General features: G+C 43.9%; 1 protein-coding gene across 8 annotated transcripts in view; it reads right to left on the reverse strand.

Annotated features, from left to right (window-relative positions):
• Nucleotides 1–16508, reverse strand: part of ARHGAP39 (Rho GTPase activating protein 39) — a 131936-nt gene that overhangs the window by 32829 nt on the left and 82599 nt on the right. For 7 of the 8 annotated variants that reach the window (XM_073230348.1, XM_073230349.1, XM_037023261.2 and 4 more), the window contains one exon: nucleotides 8548–8631. In XM_073230348.1, the coding sequence (XP_073086449.1) occupies nucleotides 8548–8631 (84 nt within the window). Of the gene's footprint in view, nucleotides 1–5058; nucleotides 5581–8547; nucleotides 8632–16508 lie in introns of those variants that run through there. The other variant, XM_073230350.1, reaches the window with a different exon arrangement.

The following is a 16508-nucleotide window of genomic DNA, read 5'->3' on the forward strand; positions in this document are numbered from 1 at the left end:
ATATGAATCATATTTATTGAAGTCAGTGTCTGGAAACTCCAAAATACAGATCTCTTGTGGGTCTGTTTCTGTTTTTGTTTTTAACCAGTCCTGGTCATTTTAGACTGAAATTCTGGTGACTGTGTATAAAATTGTAGAGATATAATTTATAAACTGTAGAGAAAATTTGAGGCTTTGGTTTACTTTTGTTTTTACAGGCATTTGGGGTGAGGGCAAACCACCTGAATCCCATCTGGGATGGAGCTGACCGGAAGTCAGGCTTGCGTTCTGAGGGCTGGCCCACTACGACTCATGCTATTCCTAGGTATAGCCCTTTAGGATCCCACGTGGTAACATGGAATGTTAACGAGGGTTCTTCTTTGTAGCTCCTGAACTCTGATGTTTGGACCTCCAGCCTGTGGAACCACCCAAAGATCTGTTCCGCTTCTCAGACTCCTATTGTCCTGAGGGAGAGGCAGTGTCACACAGCCTGGGCTGCACTGATCTCCATACTTTGGCCCTCAAGTCATTGCTCCTCTAATAGATCTCTGATGACTTTAAAAATTTTGTCTATTTTGTTCTTGGTGTGGAGGCTGGTCTCAGATAAGTTCATTTACCATTGCAAAAAGTTGAAGTTCCAAGTGTCTTTAAGAAACCAGTTGTGTAGTTTAGTCCCTCTGTCTCCATCTTCTGATCATTGCTGGGCCTTAGTGAACAAGGCTATGAGTCCCATTATTGGGGGTGGGTGAAACAGGACTTGGAGAACAAGGGTCAGCCATGGAGACCAGGGTGAGAATGAAAAAGCCCATGCTAGCTGGGAGACAGCCTGGCTCCAGTATGTAGGTGGCATGGCCGACTCGGCACAGCCAGGATCAAACCTGCTGCCAATGACAGTGCCCAGCAGCTTTGCCTCACCACCTTAAGGAGTAGTCAGACAGTGGCAGGACATAGGATGCAGGCTACCATTCCTGGGAATTCTGCTCCTGGTTGCCAGAGGATGTGGGGGAGTAGAGGGTGGTACTGTGCCGGTGCCATCAAACCCTCAGGACTGGCTTTGGAGTATGAGTGATCTGGGACTGGAATCAAGCCCACTGCTCTCTGTCTGTAGGACTTGGGAAAATCACCATCCCTGACGAAGTCCCCATCTGTTCTTAGTAGATTAAGTAACAGTGTACATGGAATAAAGTTCTGAGCTTAGTACTGACATACAGGAAACCCTCAGGAAGTGAACCATTATTTGTGCACATCTTTTCACTGCTAAGCAGTGAACAGTTCCCATGCCAGGCAGGCCCTCCATGGGGGCTGTGATGTAAAGAATGACCCCTGCATAATGAGGGTGCTGAGGGCTGTGGCCCAACATGGCACCTCATCAGCCTGTCAAGTGAAGGCCATCGATGTCATGCTACAAGACGAGACAGGTGGGAGAGACAGGTATCCAAAAGCACGCAGGAGGCCTGTTGGTCAGAGGACATATCTACTGTAGGCCCTGAGAGTGGTTCCATCTAGTTAGGGCAGATATGGGAGAGAATGAGGCAGGAAGAAAGAAGACTTGTGGTCTTGCCCTCTACCATGCAGACAGCACCCCTGGGCTGAGGGGCAGAGACCAGTGCTACAGGGCATCTGTGTACTGAGCACCTCCATAGAAGTCTCTCATTTCATCCGCAGGGCAGGTCCAAAGCCCATGCAGGCACCTGAGTCTTGAGTTCTATTTCAAAGATAGGGAAATGAGCTCACAGGGACCACAAGATGGCCCTTGACCATAGACAGCAGACACCCAGCAGCCACAAGGGGCCTCAGGCGAGTCTTCTGGTCTGATAAGACCTCTTTCTAACCCTGTCCCTCCAGCCTCACCCACGCGCTCACTGTACAGGCAGCATCGCCTTGCACCTCCAGGCCAGGCCCTGTAGAGTCTTTCCATAGCCCCCTGTCCTATTTCCCCACCTGACCCCACTGCTGTAGGCTGCTCTCAAGAGCCCTCTCCTAACCCTCACCTCCCATTTCCAGGCGCTGCTGTCTGCTTCTCATCCAGAGACTGTTAAGCTTGTCCCACCCTGGGACCACTGAGTGGCCCAATGGCCCTGCCACTGCAGCTGCCCTTCCACCAGCCACCCTTGCCTGCCCTCAGACCTCTGCTTCTTTTGGCTCCCCAAGGTCATGAAGCCTGTCCTTCTCTCACATGTTCTCTTACTCCCCATCCATTCTGCTGGGGTGGAGCCATTGAGGCAGAGAGATACCATCCATCCTGAAATAAAACTGGACTGATATGGTTGTTCAGTGTACTCCTTCAAAACAGGGAGGGGGAAGGAACTTCCACTGCCCTGGAAAGCTGGAAGTCAGGTAGGCAGGTGTAGGGACAGAGGTTTCCATTCAGCTCAGGCTGTTTTTCCCAAGGCCTATTTTCAAAAGAATGGAGAACATTGCACAAAACCAAAGTGGGAGGAAGCACTGCTCTGCATTCACCTCCTCAGGGAAGTGGGTGCTCTGTGCAATGTCTGGAAAGAGCAAGAGAGAAATGGACACCTGGACCTGATGACAGGGGTTGTAAGTGCAATTCAGAGGCACATCATATGAACAAGAGGTACGTGCACCTGAAGTTATGTTTGAAAAGAAACTGAACTATCCAGTCTTCCGGCTGTCCTGCAAGCCTTCGGGCCCAGAGATGCCCCTCTGTGCCTGGGCTGGATGGGCTGTTTACTGGGTATCTCCATCACCACTCCTGGTTTAGGGCCACCAGCCCCTACCCTGTGCAGTGTGCAACCTTGTGGGTGGCGTGTGCTGTGCCTGGACAGGCGGCTTCATGCTTTCCTTCCTCTTTACAGACCCAGTTCACAGTGCCTAGGGGTGGGATCAGCATCTGTCCCCCAGTCTGTCCATAAATGTTTTCTGCTCTATCTGGTGACTGCATCTACTCCTACAATGTGTTCTCATATCCAACTCATGGGGCTGGAGGAGGGCTGGGTCACCACAGACCAGGTGGGCACATGAAACTACAATGTGGGGGCCTTTCATTGGCAGCACGCTGGAGCACTGTTCAATGCATGGGAGACACCGTGTCTGGAGACCTCTGCCCTGGCCAGTCAGCCACCCAGATCCTGCTTTACTGATGAGGATGAAGAAGCAGAAGGAGGCTACAAAACACACTCTCAGTGACACAGCCACACAGCTGGACCTAGGGGGGCTCACATACCCTTCCATGTCAACAAACTCAAGTTCAACTCTGAACTGTATCAGCAAATGGCCAGATCCCCCTCAGGCCTTCAGGTTCCTCCCCAGCACTCAAGGAGGTCTGTGCTGGGAGCACGCAAGACACCCAGAGGCATGACACACTGCCTAGCCCCCCAAAACTAGCAGAGGAGGCCCCTGCTCCAGCCTGGACAAATAAATTGGCCAAGGGATGGCTCACGCCCAGCCTGACTGATGCTATGCCGCAGGGTCTCCAGGGGGTCGTCTCTGGAAACTCCCAATACCCAGAAAGGCCAGCCTGGGCCTTCCATCCCTGTAACTAACACCATTTTCCCTACTTTGCCCGGAAAGTACTCTAAGGCATGGCCCAGAAACCCCAGGGAGAATGCACACTGAGGACCCCAAGGGTCTTGCTCCTCTGCAAGGAGCTGAGGGTAGCACCACAGGCTCTCAGCTCCTCAAACCGGGCAGTGCCTTCAATGCAATCCCTATCAAAACATGTACAGCATTCTTCAACGAACTAGAACAAATAGTTCTAAAATTCATATGGAATCACAAAAGACCCCGAATAGCCAAAGCAATCCTGAGAAGGAAGAATAAAGTTTGGGGGATTATGCTCCATGACTTCAAGGTCTACTACAAAGATACAGTAATCATGACAATGTGGTACTGTCACAAGAACAGACCCATAGACCAGTGGAACAGAATAGACAGTCCAGATATAAACCCAAACATATATGGTCAGTTAATATATGATAAAGGAGCCATGGATATACAACAGGGAAAATAACACCCTCTTCAACAACTAGTGTTGGCAAAACTGGACAGCTACATGTAAGAGAATGAAACTGGATTATTTTCTAACCCCATACACAAAAGTAAACTCAAAATGGATCAAAGACCTGAATGTAAGTCATAAAACTGTAAAACTCTTATAAGAAAACACAAGCAAAAATCCCTGGAATATAAACATGAGCAACTTTTCCCTGAACGCATCTCCTTGGGCAAGGGAAAGAAAAGCAAAAATGAACACATGGGACTACATCAAGCTAAAAAGCTTCTGTACAGTAAAGGACACCATCAGCAGAACAAAAAAGAATCCTACAGTATGGGAGAATATATTTGTAAATGACATATCTGACAAGGGGTTAACATCCATAATATATAAAGAACTCACATGCCTCAACAACCAAAAAGGAAATAACCCTATTAAAAAATGGGCGGAGTATATGAGCAGACACTTCTCCAAAGAAGAAATTCAAATGGCCAACAGGCACATGAAAAGATGCTCCACATTGCTAATCATCAGGGAAATGCAAATTAAAACCACAACGAGTTATCACCTCACAGATGGTTAGCATCAAAAAGACTAAGAACAACAAATGCTGGCAAGGATGCAGAGAAAGGGGAACCCTCCTACACTGCTGGTGGGAATGTAAGCTAGTTCATCCATTGTGGAAAGCAGTATGGAGGTTCCTCAAAAAACTAAAAATAGAAATACCATTGGACCCGGGAATTCCACTCCTAGGAATTTACCCAAAGAATACAAGTTCTCAGATTCAGAAAGACACATGCAAGAAATTGATCCAAGATGGCGGCGTGAGAGGTGAGAGACAGAACTCCTGCCAAAACCACATATAGTACGAAAATATAGTTAATACAACCAATCCTAAAACAGCAACAGGAAAGAAGGCTGCACTAGACTGCATACACCTGGAGAACAGAGCAGACCTCATGAAAGAGGGTAACGTACCAAAGCCTTAATCCAGCAAGACCCAAGCCCTTCCCCCACCCCAGCTCACCGAGGAGAGGAAGAGAAATGGAGCAGGGAGGGGGTGGAAGCCTAGGACTGCTGAACACCCAGCCCTGGAGATCTGCTTTCAAGCACAAACCTACATTGCATGGTGCTCTGGAGATTAGTGGGGTTGGAAAGCTAAGACAGGCGGAATACTTGAGAGACTGAGATTCCAGCCATTTGTGGAGGACAGGGATCCACATCCAGCCACTCTGGGAAAAAGGAAAGGCAGTTTGTCTGAGAGGCTTCATAGCAGTGAGAGGGCTGCTGAAGAGGTGGGGATTGCACGGAGCTTGCTGGACGGGAGAAGGAATAAGTGGACAAAGTGGTCTGGGTTGGGAACTCTGAGGAGCTTCAAACGCTCCATCCCCCTGGCTGGCTACTCAGCTCTGAGGCCCCCCACTGTGACGTGTAGCCCGCTGCGCCTTATTCCTGGAAGGCCTTTCATTCCTTGCAAACCACAGTCACTGTGCTGGCGTCAGGCCAACCTGAGGGAGGCCCCGCCTACAACAGCTAGAGACGCTAAGCACAGAGGCTTACACCTGTGTGCTGAGCCCACTGGCTCTGACACTGGAAACAGGCATTGCAGCGGGGAAGCAGGTAAAAGCTCTTTCCAACCCCCAGGTACCAGTGCCACTCACCTGGGACCCCCAAACTCACTCCAGGGTCTGAGCAGCTCCAGAGACTAGAGCTTTGGGCAATAGAGGGTGCCACATACAAATATGAAACGTCAAAGGATCCTGGTTCAGACCAAAATCTCACAACCCCCAGAAAAAGGGCCAAATGAAACTGAACTTACCAATCTTCCTGTAACAGTTCAAAATAAAAATCATAACATGCTCATGAAGGTACAGAAAAGTATTCAAGAGCTCAGGGATGAATTAAGGACAGAGATTCAATCATTAAGAAATTCCGTATCTGAAATGCAACATACAATGGAGGGATTTAAAAGCAGATTAGATGTAGTAGAAGAGACGGTAAATGGAATAGAAATTAGAGAAGAAGAATACAAAGAAGCTAAGGCACAGAGAGAAAAAAGTATCTTTAAGAATGAAAGAATACTGAGAGAACTGTGTGACCAATCCAAATGGAACAATTTTCACATTATAGGGGTACCAGAAGAAGAAGAGAGAGAAAAAGGGATAGAAAGTGTGACTGAGGAGGTAATTGCTGAAAACTTCTCCTATCTGGGGAAGGAGATAGTCTCTCAGGCCATGGAGGTGCACAGATCTCCCAAACAAGGGACCTAAGGAAGACAACAACAAGACATAAAGTAATTAAAATGGCAAAGATCAAGGATAAAGACAGATTTTTAAAAGCAGCTAGAGAGAGAAAAAAGATGGAATACAAATGGAAACCCATTAGGCTATCATCAGATTTTTCAACAGAAACCTTACAGGCCAGAAGGGAGTGGCATGATATATTTAATGCAATGAAGCAGAAGGGCCTGAAATCAAGAATACTCTTATCTGGGAAGGTTATCATTTAAATTTCAAAGAGGGATTGAACAATTTCCAGATAAGCAAAAGCTGAGACAATTTACCTCCCATAAACCAGCTCTACAGTGTATTTTGGAGGGACTGCTATAGATGGAAGTATTTCTAAGACAAAAGAGCTGTCACCAGGGGAAATAAAACCACAGCAAAGTAGAACAATTACTAAGCAGATGCAAAATCAAATCAACTACCCCCAAAGTCAATCAAGGGATTGACAAAGAGTAGAGAATATGATACCTAATATATAAAGAATGGAGGAGGAAGAAAAAGGAGGAAAAAAAAAGAACCTTTAGGCTGTGTTTGTAATAGCATACTAAGTGAGTTAACTTAGACTGTTAGATATTAAGGGAATTACCCTTGAACCTTTGGTAACCATGAATCTAAGGCTTGCAATGGCAATAAGTACATACCTATAGATAATCACCCCAAATGTAAATGGACTGAATGTACCAGTCAAAAGACATAGAGTCACTGAATGGATAATAAAACAAAACCCATCTATATGCTGCAAGAGACTCACTTCAAACCCAAAGACATACACAGACTGAAAGTAAAAGGATGGAAAAAGATACTTCATGCAACTGATAGGGAGAAAAAAGCAGGAGTTGCAGTACTTATATCAGCCAAAAAATTAGAGCAACCTAAGTGTCCATCAGTAGATGAATGGATAAAGAAGATGTGGTACATATACACAATGGAATATTATTCAGCTATAAGAAGAAAACAAATCCTACTGTTTGCAACAACATGGGTGGAGCTAGAGGGTATTATTCTCAATGGAATAAGCCAGTTGGAGAAAGACAAGTATCAAATGATTTCACTCATCTGTGGAGTATAAGAACAAAGAAAAAACTGAAGGGACAAAACAGCAGCAGACTCACAGAATCCAAGAATAGACAAACAGTTACCAAAGGGAAAGGGACTGGGGACTGGGGTGGATGGGTGGGAAGGGGGGGATAAAGGGGAAAAAGGGGCATTACGATTAGCACACATAATATAGGGGTGTGGCACAGGGAAGGCAGTATAGAACAAAGAAGACAAGTAGTGATTCTAATAGCATCTTACTATGCTGATGGACAGTGACTGTAATGGGGTGTGTGGGGGGGACTTGATAACAGGGGGAATCTAGTAACAATAATGTTGCTCATGTAATTGTATATTAGTGATACCAAAAGTAAAAAAAAAAAGCTAAAAATAAAAATAAAAATGTATGTTAGATAAATGTTAAAAAAAAATGTCATAGCACCTCTATGTTTATCACAGCACTATTTACAATAGCCAAGTTACGGAAGCAACCTAAGTGTCCATCAGTAGATGAATGGATAAAGAAGATGTGGTACATATACGCAATGGAATACTATTCAGCCATAAGAAAGAAATTAATCCTACCATTTGCAACAACATGGACAGAGCTAGAGGGTATTATGCTCAGTGAAATAAGCGAGGCAGAGAAGGACAAGTACCAAACTATTTCCCTCTTTCATGGAGTAAAACAATGAAGGAAAACTGAAGGAACAAAACAGCAGCAGACTCACAGACTCCAAGAAGGGACTAGTGGTTACCAAAGGGAAGATGTTGGGGAAGGGCAGGGAGGGAAGGAGAGAGAAGTATTGAGGCGTATTATGACTGGCACACATGGTGTGTGTGGGGGACATAGGAAAGAGAGTGTAGCACAGAGAAGACAAGTAGTGACTCTGTGGCATCTTACTACACTGATGGACAGTGACTGCAGTGGGGTATCTCAGGGGCGGACTCAATAATATGGGTGAATGTAGTAACCACATTGTTTTTCATGTGAAACCTTCGTAAGAGTGTATATCAATAATAGCTTAATTAAAAAAAAAGGCAAAAAACCCCAGAAAAAAACTGGGCAGTGATAAGGTTCTTCCAGGGCCAAATAAGCCTGGAGCCAATGAGCCTGTCAGTGGCTGTAATAATCTCTTTTCATGTGCACTGGCCAGTGCAGCACCGTGTGCTGTGCATGTTTAGCTAGTTGTTTCCTGCTGAGCCAGATTATTTTCCATCTTACCAAAGAGCTGCCAAGAAAACTACCAGGTCAGGAGACAGAGTCAAATCTGAGACACTGGGTTCTACCTGTAGTGAAGTAGTTGGCCATCTGCACTGTAATCCCGGTAAATCTCATAGTCCTTCTCAAGGAACACTCCTGGTGGTGAAGAACTGAAATACAGCAAAAGGAAAAAAAAAGTGAATGTAAGCACAATAATTTTAAATTATGGTACACTGAAAACAACATACTCTCAAGAATATGGATGTTGCCCTTTTAGTTTCTGAGGAAGGACCCCAGTGTCCTTGCTCCTATGTTCAAAGCTGTCCCCTTCATCAAGTCAAACAGGTGCTTTTGCTCTAAGCCACCTCCCTGCAGTACCTGTCATATGACCTGGATGGAATGGACTGGAGACCCATTTGCCCTCCAGCCGGGACAGCCCCACTGCAGCCTTATCCAGAGGCTGGATGGCAGGCCAGGACACCCACTACACTGTCCTGGATTTTAGGACCTTGGATGACTGGAGCCAGGGCTACTATTCTAAGGGCATAGTGGTGGGGTTAGTAAAAATCACAGTTGACCAGGCACCACGAGATGAACTAAGAAGGAAGCTGAGTGAGAAATACCCTTATGGGGATAAAAAGCTCTGTAAGGATGGGGGCTTAGAATACAGTAAGCACTCAGTATGTGGGTGATTAACTGGCAGATGTTCAAAACATGTGATCAAATTAACATCTATTTATGATTTAAAAACTCTCAGTAATCCAGAAGTGGAAGAAAATTTACTTAACCTGATTAAGAAGAACCTTATTTAACCCAAGACCTTTCAAAAGGCTGAAAGCATACCCATTAAAGTCAGGATAAGAACATCCACTCTCACCACCAATATGTATTTTGGAAATGCTAGTCAATGCAGTAAGAAAATAAAAAGAAAAGCAAGAGGTTTAAATATTTGAAAGAGACAAAATTATCATTAGTTGTCAACCTAGAAAAACTAAAAGAATCAACTGAAAAATTATTAGAAGTATTAAGACACTGGTGATGTAGTGTCCACTTACATACTACGTGAAATCAGTGACTTTAATGTATGTTAACGGTAACTAGCTAGAAACAAAGTTCACTGTCACAACGAAAATAAACAGAACGATCAAAATAAAGTCCAGGCATACATTAACAAGGAATATGTTGAACCAATATGAACAAAACTGAATTTTTTACCAAAGTACATAAAAGAACCTGAATATGTAACAGAGAAGCAAATAATCTTGGGAAAAAATAATAATTTTAACGATGTAACTTCTTTCTAAATTACTCAATAAATTTAATGTAATCCTAATAACATTTCCAACAGGAAGGAATGATTTTTAGAAGTTAGAATGTTTGCAGAGTTAAACCTCCAAAACTAAACATCTAAGAATAACTAAGGAAAAAATCAGAATTGATAATAGGAGAGATCACCTGTACCCTCAGAAGTAAACTATCATAACTACATAATTAACACAATATGGCACCCACGGAGGAATAGGCAGATTCTGGACGGCAACAAAAAGCGCAAATGTTGACCCAAGTGTATGTAAGAATTTGGTAAACAGGAACCAAAACTTTCACATCTGGCAAGCACACTAGTAACAAACCATGTGTCTGCAATGGGCCCATAAGCACCACTCATGCCAAGCTGGGATGCAGCTGTAAAAACGTTGCCAGAGCATCTAAAAACTTCATGGGTAAATGCATAAAACTGACTGCAGGCAGCATCAAGTAAGGTTTAACATTTTTTTCTTCTATGTGATTACATGTATTTTCTACAAGTAATGTGCCTCGCTTCTCTAATAAAAATGTCATTAAAAAAGAGTTGAATAAATGGCTAATGCTAACATTGGCTGGTGGTCAGTATCTTCAAACATACCATTATGCCACAGAACACAAAGCTAGAAAGGTGGGATGCGATACATGCAAACCCATCTACGACATACCTATTCCTCGGCTTATGTCAGTCAGTGATCCCCTCCTCCTACTTTGGACTAGTCTCCAAAAAAGAACACAGGTCCTGCAAAGGCACACTGGTCATTGGCCAGTTACAGCCACCACCCCATACACCCCTGTGGCTTTGTCACTTGTGCCCAGGCCAGGCTGATACATGGTTCACTTCAACATCCTAGAGGCACTGTGGACGCCTGTTGGATTCAATGGTGTCGTGGGTCTCTGGGCCCTCAGGGGCTCTGATGTGTCCATCTCCATTACTAACCCCAGCTACCAGTGCCCAGGTCTTCCCTCTAGATTGCTGTCCACTGACCAGAACACCAACTCCATGTAGGGCCTGGGCTGGCGGCAGGAACACAAAGCAAGTGAGACAGACAGTTCTGTTCCCACAGAGCTCGCTCATTCACGGTATGGAGTCCACCATGGAATGAGCCAGAACCCCAGGCTGCTGTAGGACCCAGACAGGAAGCAGCCCCAGAGAGGGAGGCCAGGAACAGCTCTCTGAGAGGGACATGTGATGAGGAAACAGGAGACTATGCAGGGGGATCACAAGGGGGATGACTTTGGAGTCTCCCAGGAACTGAGGAGGACCCTGTGTGGGGCAGTGAGTAATGAGTGTGGTTCAGTGAGCTGGATCACACAGGACTCCCGGGGTTGACCAAAATGGAAAGCCTGCATGTCACTTTAGGCAAGGAGTCAGCAAACTACAGCCTGTGGGCCAAGTCCAGCCCTCTGCCTGTTTTTGCACAGCCTATGAGCTAAGATTAAGTTTAATATTTAAAATTTTTGGGTGTGTGAAATGTGAAAATTACGTGAGATTCAAATTTCAATGTCTATAAATACACGTTATTGGAACACAGTACCATGTTCACATTTGTGTTGCCTGTGGCTGCTTTTGCGCAAGAGCAGAAGACTTGAGTAGTGATAAGAGCACATGGGGCTGCACTGCTGTCACTGCTGCTTACCACAGCACAGAATGAGTGCCACAGTGTCACACACACCGCCATTCTGAGACATCTTTTTTCTTTATGTTTTTACTACCAGTGCATACCCATAATGTCACAATAAGAAGAGAAAGTGGACCTTGTAGGTTAGGGTTTAAGGCATGGAGTGTGGGCTGCTTATTGCTGGGTCCTACAGACCAGGAGAGCACGGTGCCTGCTATGATACACAGCTATGTGACCAGAGCACGACAACACTGCCAGACAAAATACTCCTCACAATGTGCTAACTTTAGCCACAAAGTTTAAATGGAAACAGAGGATCCGAAATGGAAATCTCACCATAGCATAATCATTTCACAAAATAAAAATGACTCACACACACACACAAAAAAAATGAGTGACACCAGTCTCCAAGTGGCTCATTTGTTAGTCAGTCAAGGAAACCTGTCTACTGATGAGCTAATTAAATAATGTTGACTGCAACAGCTGAAATTATGTGTTCAGAGGTAATAGCTTGCTTCACTTTAGCCTTCTGGCAAGAACAGTGAGGGCAACATTAACATGAAATAATTCATATGGTTTCCTGGGCCCTTGATGGCCAACAGATGCTGTTGCTACATCTCAGCAGCTGTTATTTTATTCAAGGGGTCATTGCTGAGTTTGAAGAGAAATTAGCCTCTATAAATCACCCATGTGGAAGAAGTAAACCTGAGATATTTTCAAAAAAATTGAGAAAACAGCTAATTCAGTATAAACTGAAGTGGAATCTACTAAGACATATTACAATTGATGATGCTAAATTTACAAAGCATGTAGAAATGAAAGGTGTTTAAGGCGATGGTTCTTTGTTATATTACTCATTAGCAGGTATTCTGAAGAACATACTTGAATCTATCATGAATTCTGAAACAGTAATATCAACAGTGAATGGCATTTACTATCATAGACTTTGGCCTCATCAGTTCCATGGATTTTGTTAGAAACAAGCTAAATATCCTGACTTGCCCTTTCACACAGCAAATTCAACAGCTTGGCAAAAGTTTTATTGTGATTTAAAAAAATTCAGGGCTGAGACTAAAATTTTCTGAATGAGGAAAATGTCTCTCAATCACTATTATCAAATACTGAATGTGTGTTTTCTTTCTTTGGCAGACTTAATGATGTTTCTTAATGAACCGACATCCTAAAATCACAAGGCAAACAGCACTTATATGCAAAAGTTACACTGCAGTAGTCATTTTGATAACTGCTAATGTCTGAGTTGCAGTAATGTCAAGCTGTCAAAAAGTAAACCAAGAAGCAATATCTCCATTCCCACACAAACTTGCAGCAGAGACGTTTTCTAACCTCTAATCACAGTTCCAGCAGGACTTTTCAGACCTCAATGTAAGTTTAAGTGCAAAGGAAATTTCCTTGTTTAAAAATCCATTTACTGATGAACTTCCATCTAACCTTCAGTTAGAATTGGCTAAACTGTGATGTAACTATGTGCCAAAGGCAAAGATCAAGAGGAAAATCTAACTGAATTTTTAATGAATGCCAAAAGATAAATATGCATAATTAAATTCATATGCTCATGGACTGATATCAGTATTTAGCAGTACCTGTATAAAAAGATACCTTCCAAGATGAAATATGTAAAATCTCATTATAAATCATAACTTATCAACATCTGTGACTGGTTCTGATAGGAGGGAACGGTGACTCCCTCTGTCTCATCCGAGCGTACACTGAAAACCACACTGCACTCCCGCTACTCCCTGAGAATCCCAAGAGCTCTCCCTCCAGGACTTGGCATCTGGAGCCTCCTCTGCTGCAAAAGCCTTCCCTCGGATTTGACATGGCTTATCTTAACATGATTAACGTTACTGCTGAAAATAAACCGTAATGAGGAGAAAACTCAATCAACTGAACTTGACCCAGAATTGCAAAAGAGGTTGGATGTTAACAGTTATAAAAACTGTACTCCATCTGTTAAGAATAGCTAAAAAAAGATCACATTAGAGAGATTCTCAGGATGGCAGCTTGAGTAGGGTGGTGGAAATCTCCTCCCAAAACCAAATTTATTTTGAAAATATAGCAAATACAACTATGCCTAAAAGAGAGACCAGAAGCTACAGTACAACAGCCAGGCTACATCTACATCTGTGAGAACTCAGCATCTCACAAAAAGGGTAAGATAAAAAGCCGTGACCCAGCGGGACCCAAGCACTCCCCCCACCACAGCTAACTGGTGGGAGGAAAATACTCAGAGTGGGGAGGGAGTGGAAGCACAAGCCTGCGAAATAACCAGCCCTAGTAATCTGCACTGGGAGTACAGACACACAATACATGGTATACTGAATATTAGAGAAACGAAAAGTAAAATCTGAGACTAAGATTGTGAACAGGTCCCCACAGCTGACTGCCCTGGGATGAAAGAGAAAAGTGGGTGCTTTAAAACTCTTAAACGGACAAGGGTTTAACAGTGGACAAAATCATCCTGGCACACTTAGCACAGCAGGCTCGGAACTTCAAGGAACGTCAAGCATCCTAACCCCCTGGGTCGCAACGCAGCTCCGAAGACCCTCACGGCGATAAGCAGCCTGCCGTTCATTCCTTCCCACAGGCACTGCAAGCAAACCGGCTGACCTGCTATTGCTGCGGAGCAGCTGGGAAGCAGCCCCGCCCACAGCAACTGCACAGAGTCTTCTCCCAGTGTGCAGCTAACTGGGTGAGACCCAGAGGCTGACCGGTGCACGCAGGTGCCCGGCACAGACAGCAGAGACAGCGCAGAGCCCAGAAGGCACAAAGGGGCTTTATTCTTGCAGCGAACACACGCTGCTTGCCTGCAACTCCCGCCAGTGCCCTAGGCCATCCTGAGGGCCGCCCAACAATGGCAACTCAAGGAATCAACCCAGAGGCTTCCCCCTGCACCCAGTTGACTGGCACAGAGAGAAGAAGCCGGTGCAAAGTCCAGAAGGCACGAAGGGTCACTGTTCTTGCAGGAGACACACACCACTTGCCTGCAACCCCTGCCATTGCCCTAGGCCATCCTGAGGGTCACCCCGCCCATGGCAGCTCAGAAGATTAACCCAGAGACTGCTCCCTATGTGCAGTTAACTGGCATAGACAGCAGAGAAGAGCAAGATGAGCAGCAAGCAGGAAGGGATTTTGTTCTCCCAGCTGACACATGCGCCACTCGCGGGCAATCACTTCTATCACCATGAAAAGGCAGAAGAAACTGGTTCACTCCAAAATCACTCAAACGACAAAGAGAGGGCATGGTGAGACCAAAAGCACAAATCTTCCTGAAAAAGATTTCAAAATAAAAGTAATAACCGTGATGATGGACCTGCAGAGAACCATGCAAGAGCTAAGGGATGAAGTATGATGGGAGGTAACAGAAATGAAACAAACAATGGAAGGATTTAAGACCAGACTGCATGAAGTGGAAGAGACTATTAATGGAATAGAAATCAGAGAACAGGAATACAGAGAAGCTGAGGCACAGAGAGATAAAAGGATATCTAGGAATGAAAAAATATTAAGAGAACTGTGTGGCCAATCCAAACGGAACAATATTCGCATTATACGAGGACCAGAAGAAGAGGAACAAAAAGGGATATAAAGTGTCTTTGAAGAAATAATTGCTGAAAATTTCCCCAATCTAGGGAAGGAAATACTCTCTCAGGACATGGAAGTCCACAGATCTCCCAATACAAGGGACCCAAGGAGGACACCACCAAGACATATAATAATTAAAATGGCAAAGATCAAAGACAAGGACAAGGTATTAAGAGCAGCCAGAGAGAGAAAAATGATCACCTACAAAGGAAAACCCATCAGGCTATCATCAGACTTCTCTACAGAAACCTTACAGGCCAGAAGAGAATGGCATGATATATTTAATGCAATGAAACAGAAGGGCCTCAAACCGAGAATACTTTATCCAGCCAGATTGTCATTTAAAGTTGAAGGAGGGATTAAACAATTCCCAGATAAGCAAAAGTTGAGGGAATGTACCTCCAACAATCCATCTCTACAAGGTATTTTAAAGGGACTGCTCTAGATGGAAGTATTCCTAAGGCTAAATAGATGTCACCAGAGAAAATAAAATCACACCAAAGAAAGCAGACCTACCAAATACTAACTAAAGGCAAAATAAAATCAGCTATCCACAAATTTAGTCAAGGGAAACACAAAAGAGTACAGAATAAAACACCTAACATATAAAGAATGGAGGAGGAAGAAAAAGAAGTGAGAGAAATAAAGACACATCAGACTGTGTTTATAATAGCATAATAAGTGAGTTACAGTTAGATGGTTAGATAGTAAAGAAGCTACCCTTGAACCTTTGATAACTACGAATCCAGAGCCTGCAATGGCAATAAGTACATATCTATCAATAATCGCCCTAAATGTAAATGGACTGAATGCACCAATCAAAAGACAGTAATAGAATGGATAAAAAAGCAAGACCCATCTACATGCTGCTTACAAGAGACTCACCTCAAACCCAAAGACATGCACAGACTAAAAGTCAAGGGATGGAAAAAGATATTTCATGCAAACAACAGGGAGAAAAAAGCAGGTGTTGCAGTACTAGTATCAGACAAAATAGACTTCAAAACAAAGAAAGTAACAAGAGATAAAGAAGGACATTACATAATGATAAAGGGGTCAGTCCAACAAGAGGATATAACCATTATAAATATCTATGCACCCAAAACAGGAGCACCTACATATGTGAAACAAATCCTAAAAGAATTAAAGGAGTAAATAAAATGCAATGAATTAATTTTAGGAGACTAAAACACACAACTCACCTCAAAGGACAGATCAACCAGACACAAAATAAGTAAAGACAGAGAGACACTGAACAACACACTAGAACAGATGGACCTAACAAACATCTACAGAACTCTACACCCAAAAGCAGCAAAAACACATTCTTCTCAAGTGCACATGGAACATTTTCCAGAATAGACCACATACTAGGCCACAAAAAGAGCCTCAGTAAGTTAAAAAAGACTGAAATTCTGCCAACCAACCTCTCAGATCACAAAGATATAAAACCAGAAATAAACGGTACAAAGAAAACAAAAATGCTCACAAACACATGGCGGCTTAAAAACCTGCTCCTA

The sequence above is a fragment of the Manis javanica genome, chromosome 2 (assembly GCF_040802235.1).
Source record: "Manis javanica isolate MJ-LG chromosome 2, MJ_LKY, whole genome shotgun sequence".
Lineage (NCBI taxonomy): Eukaryota > Metazoa > Chordata > Mammalia > Pholidota > Manidae > Manis > Manis javanica.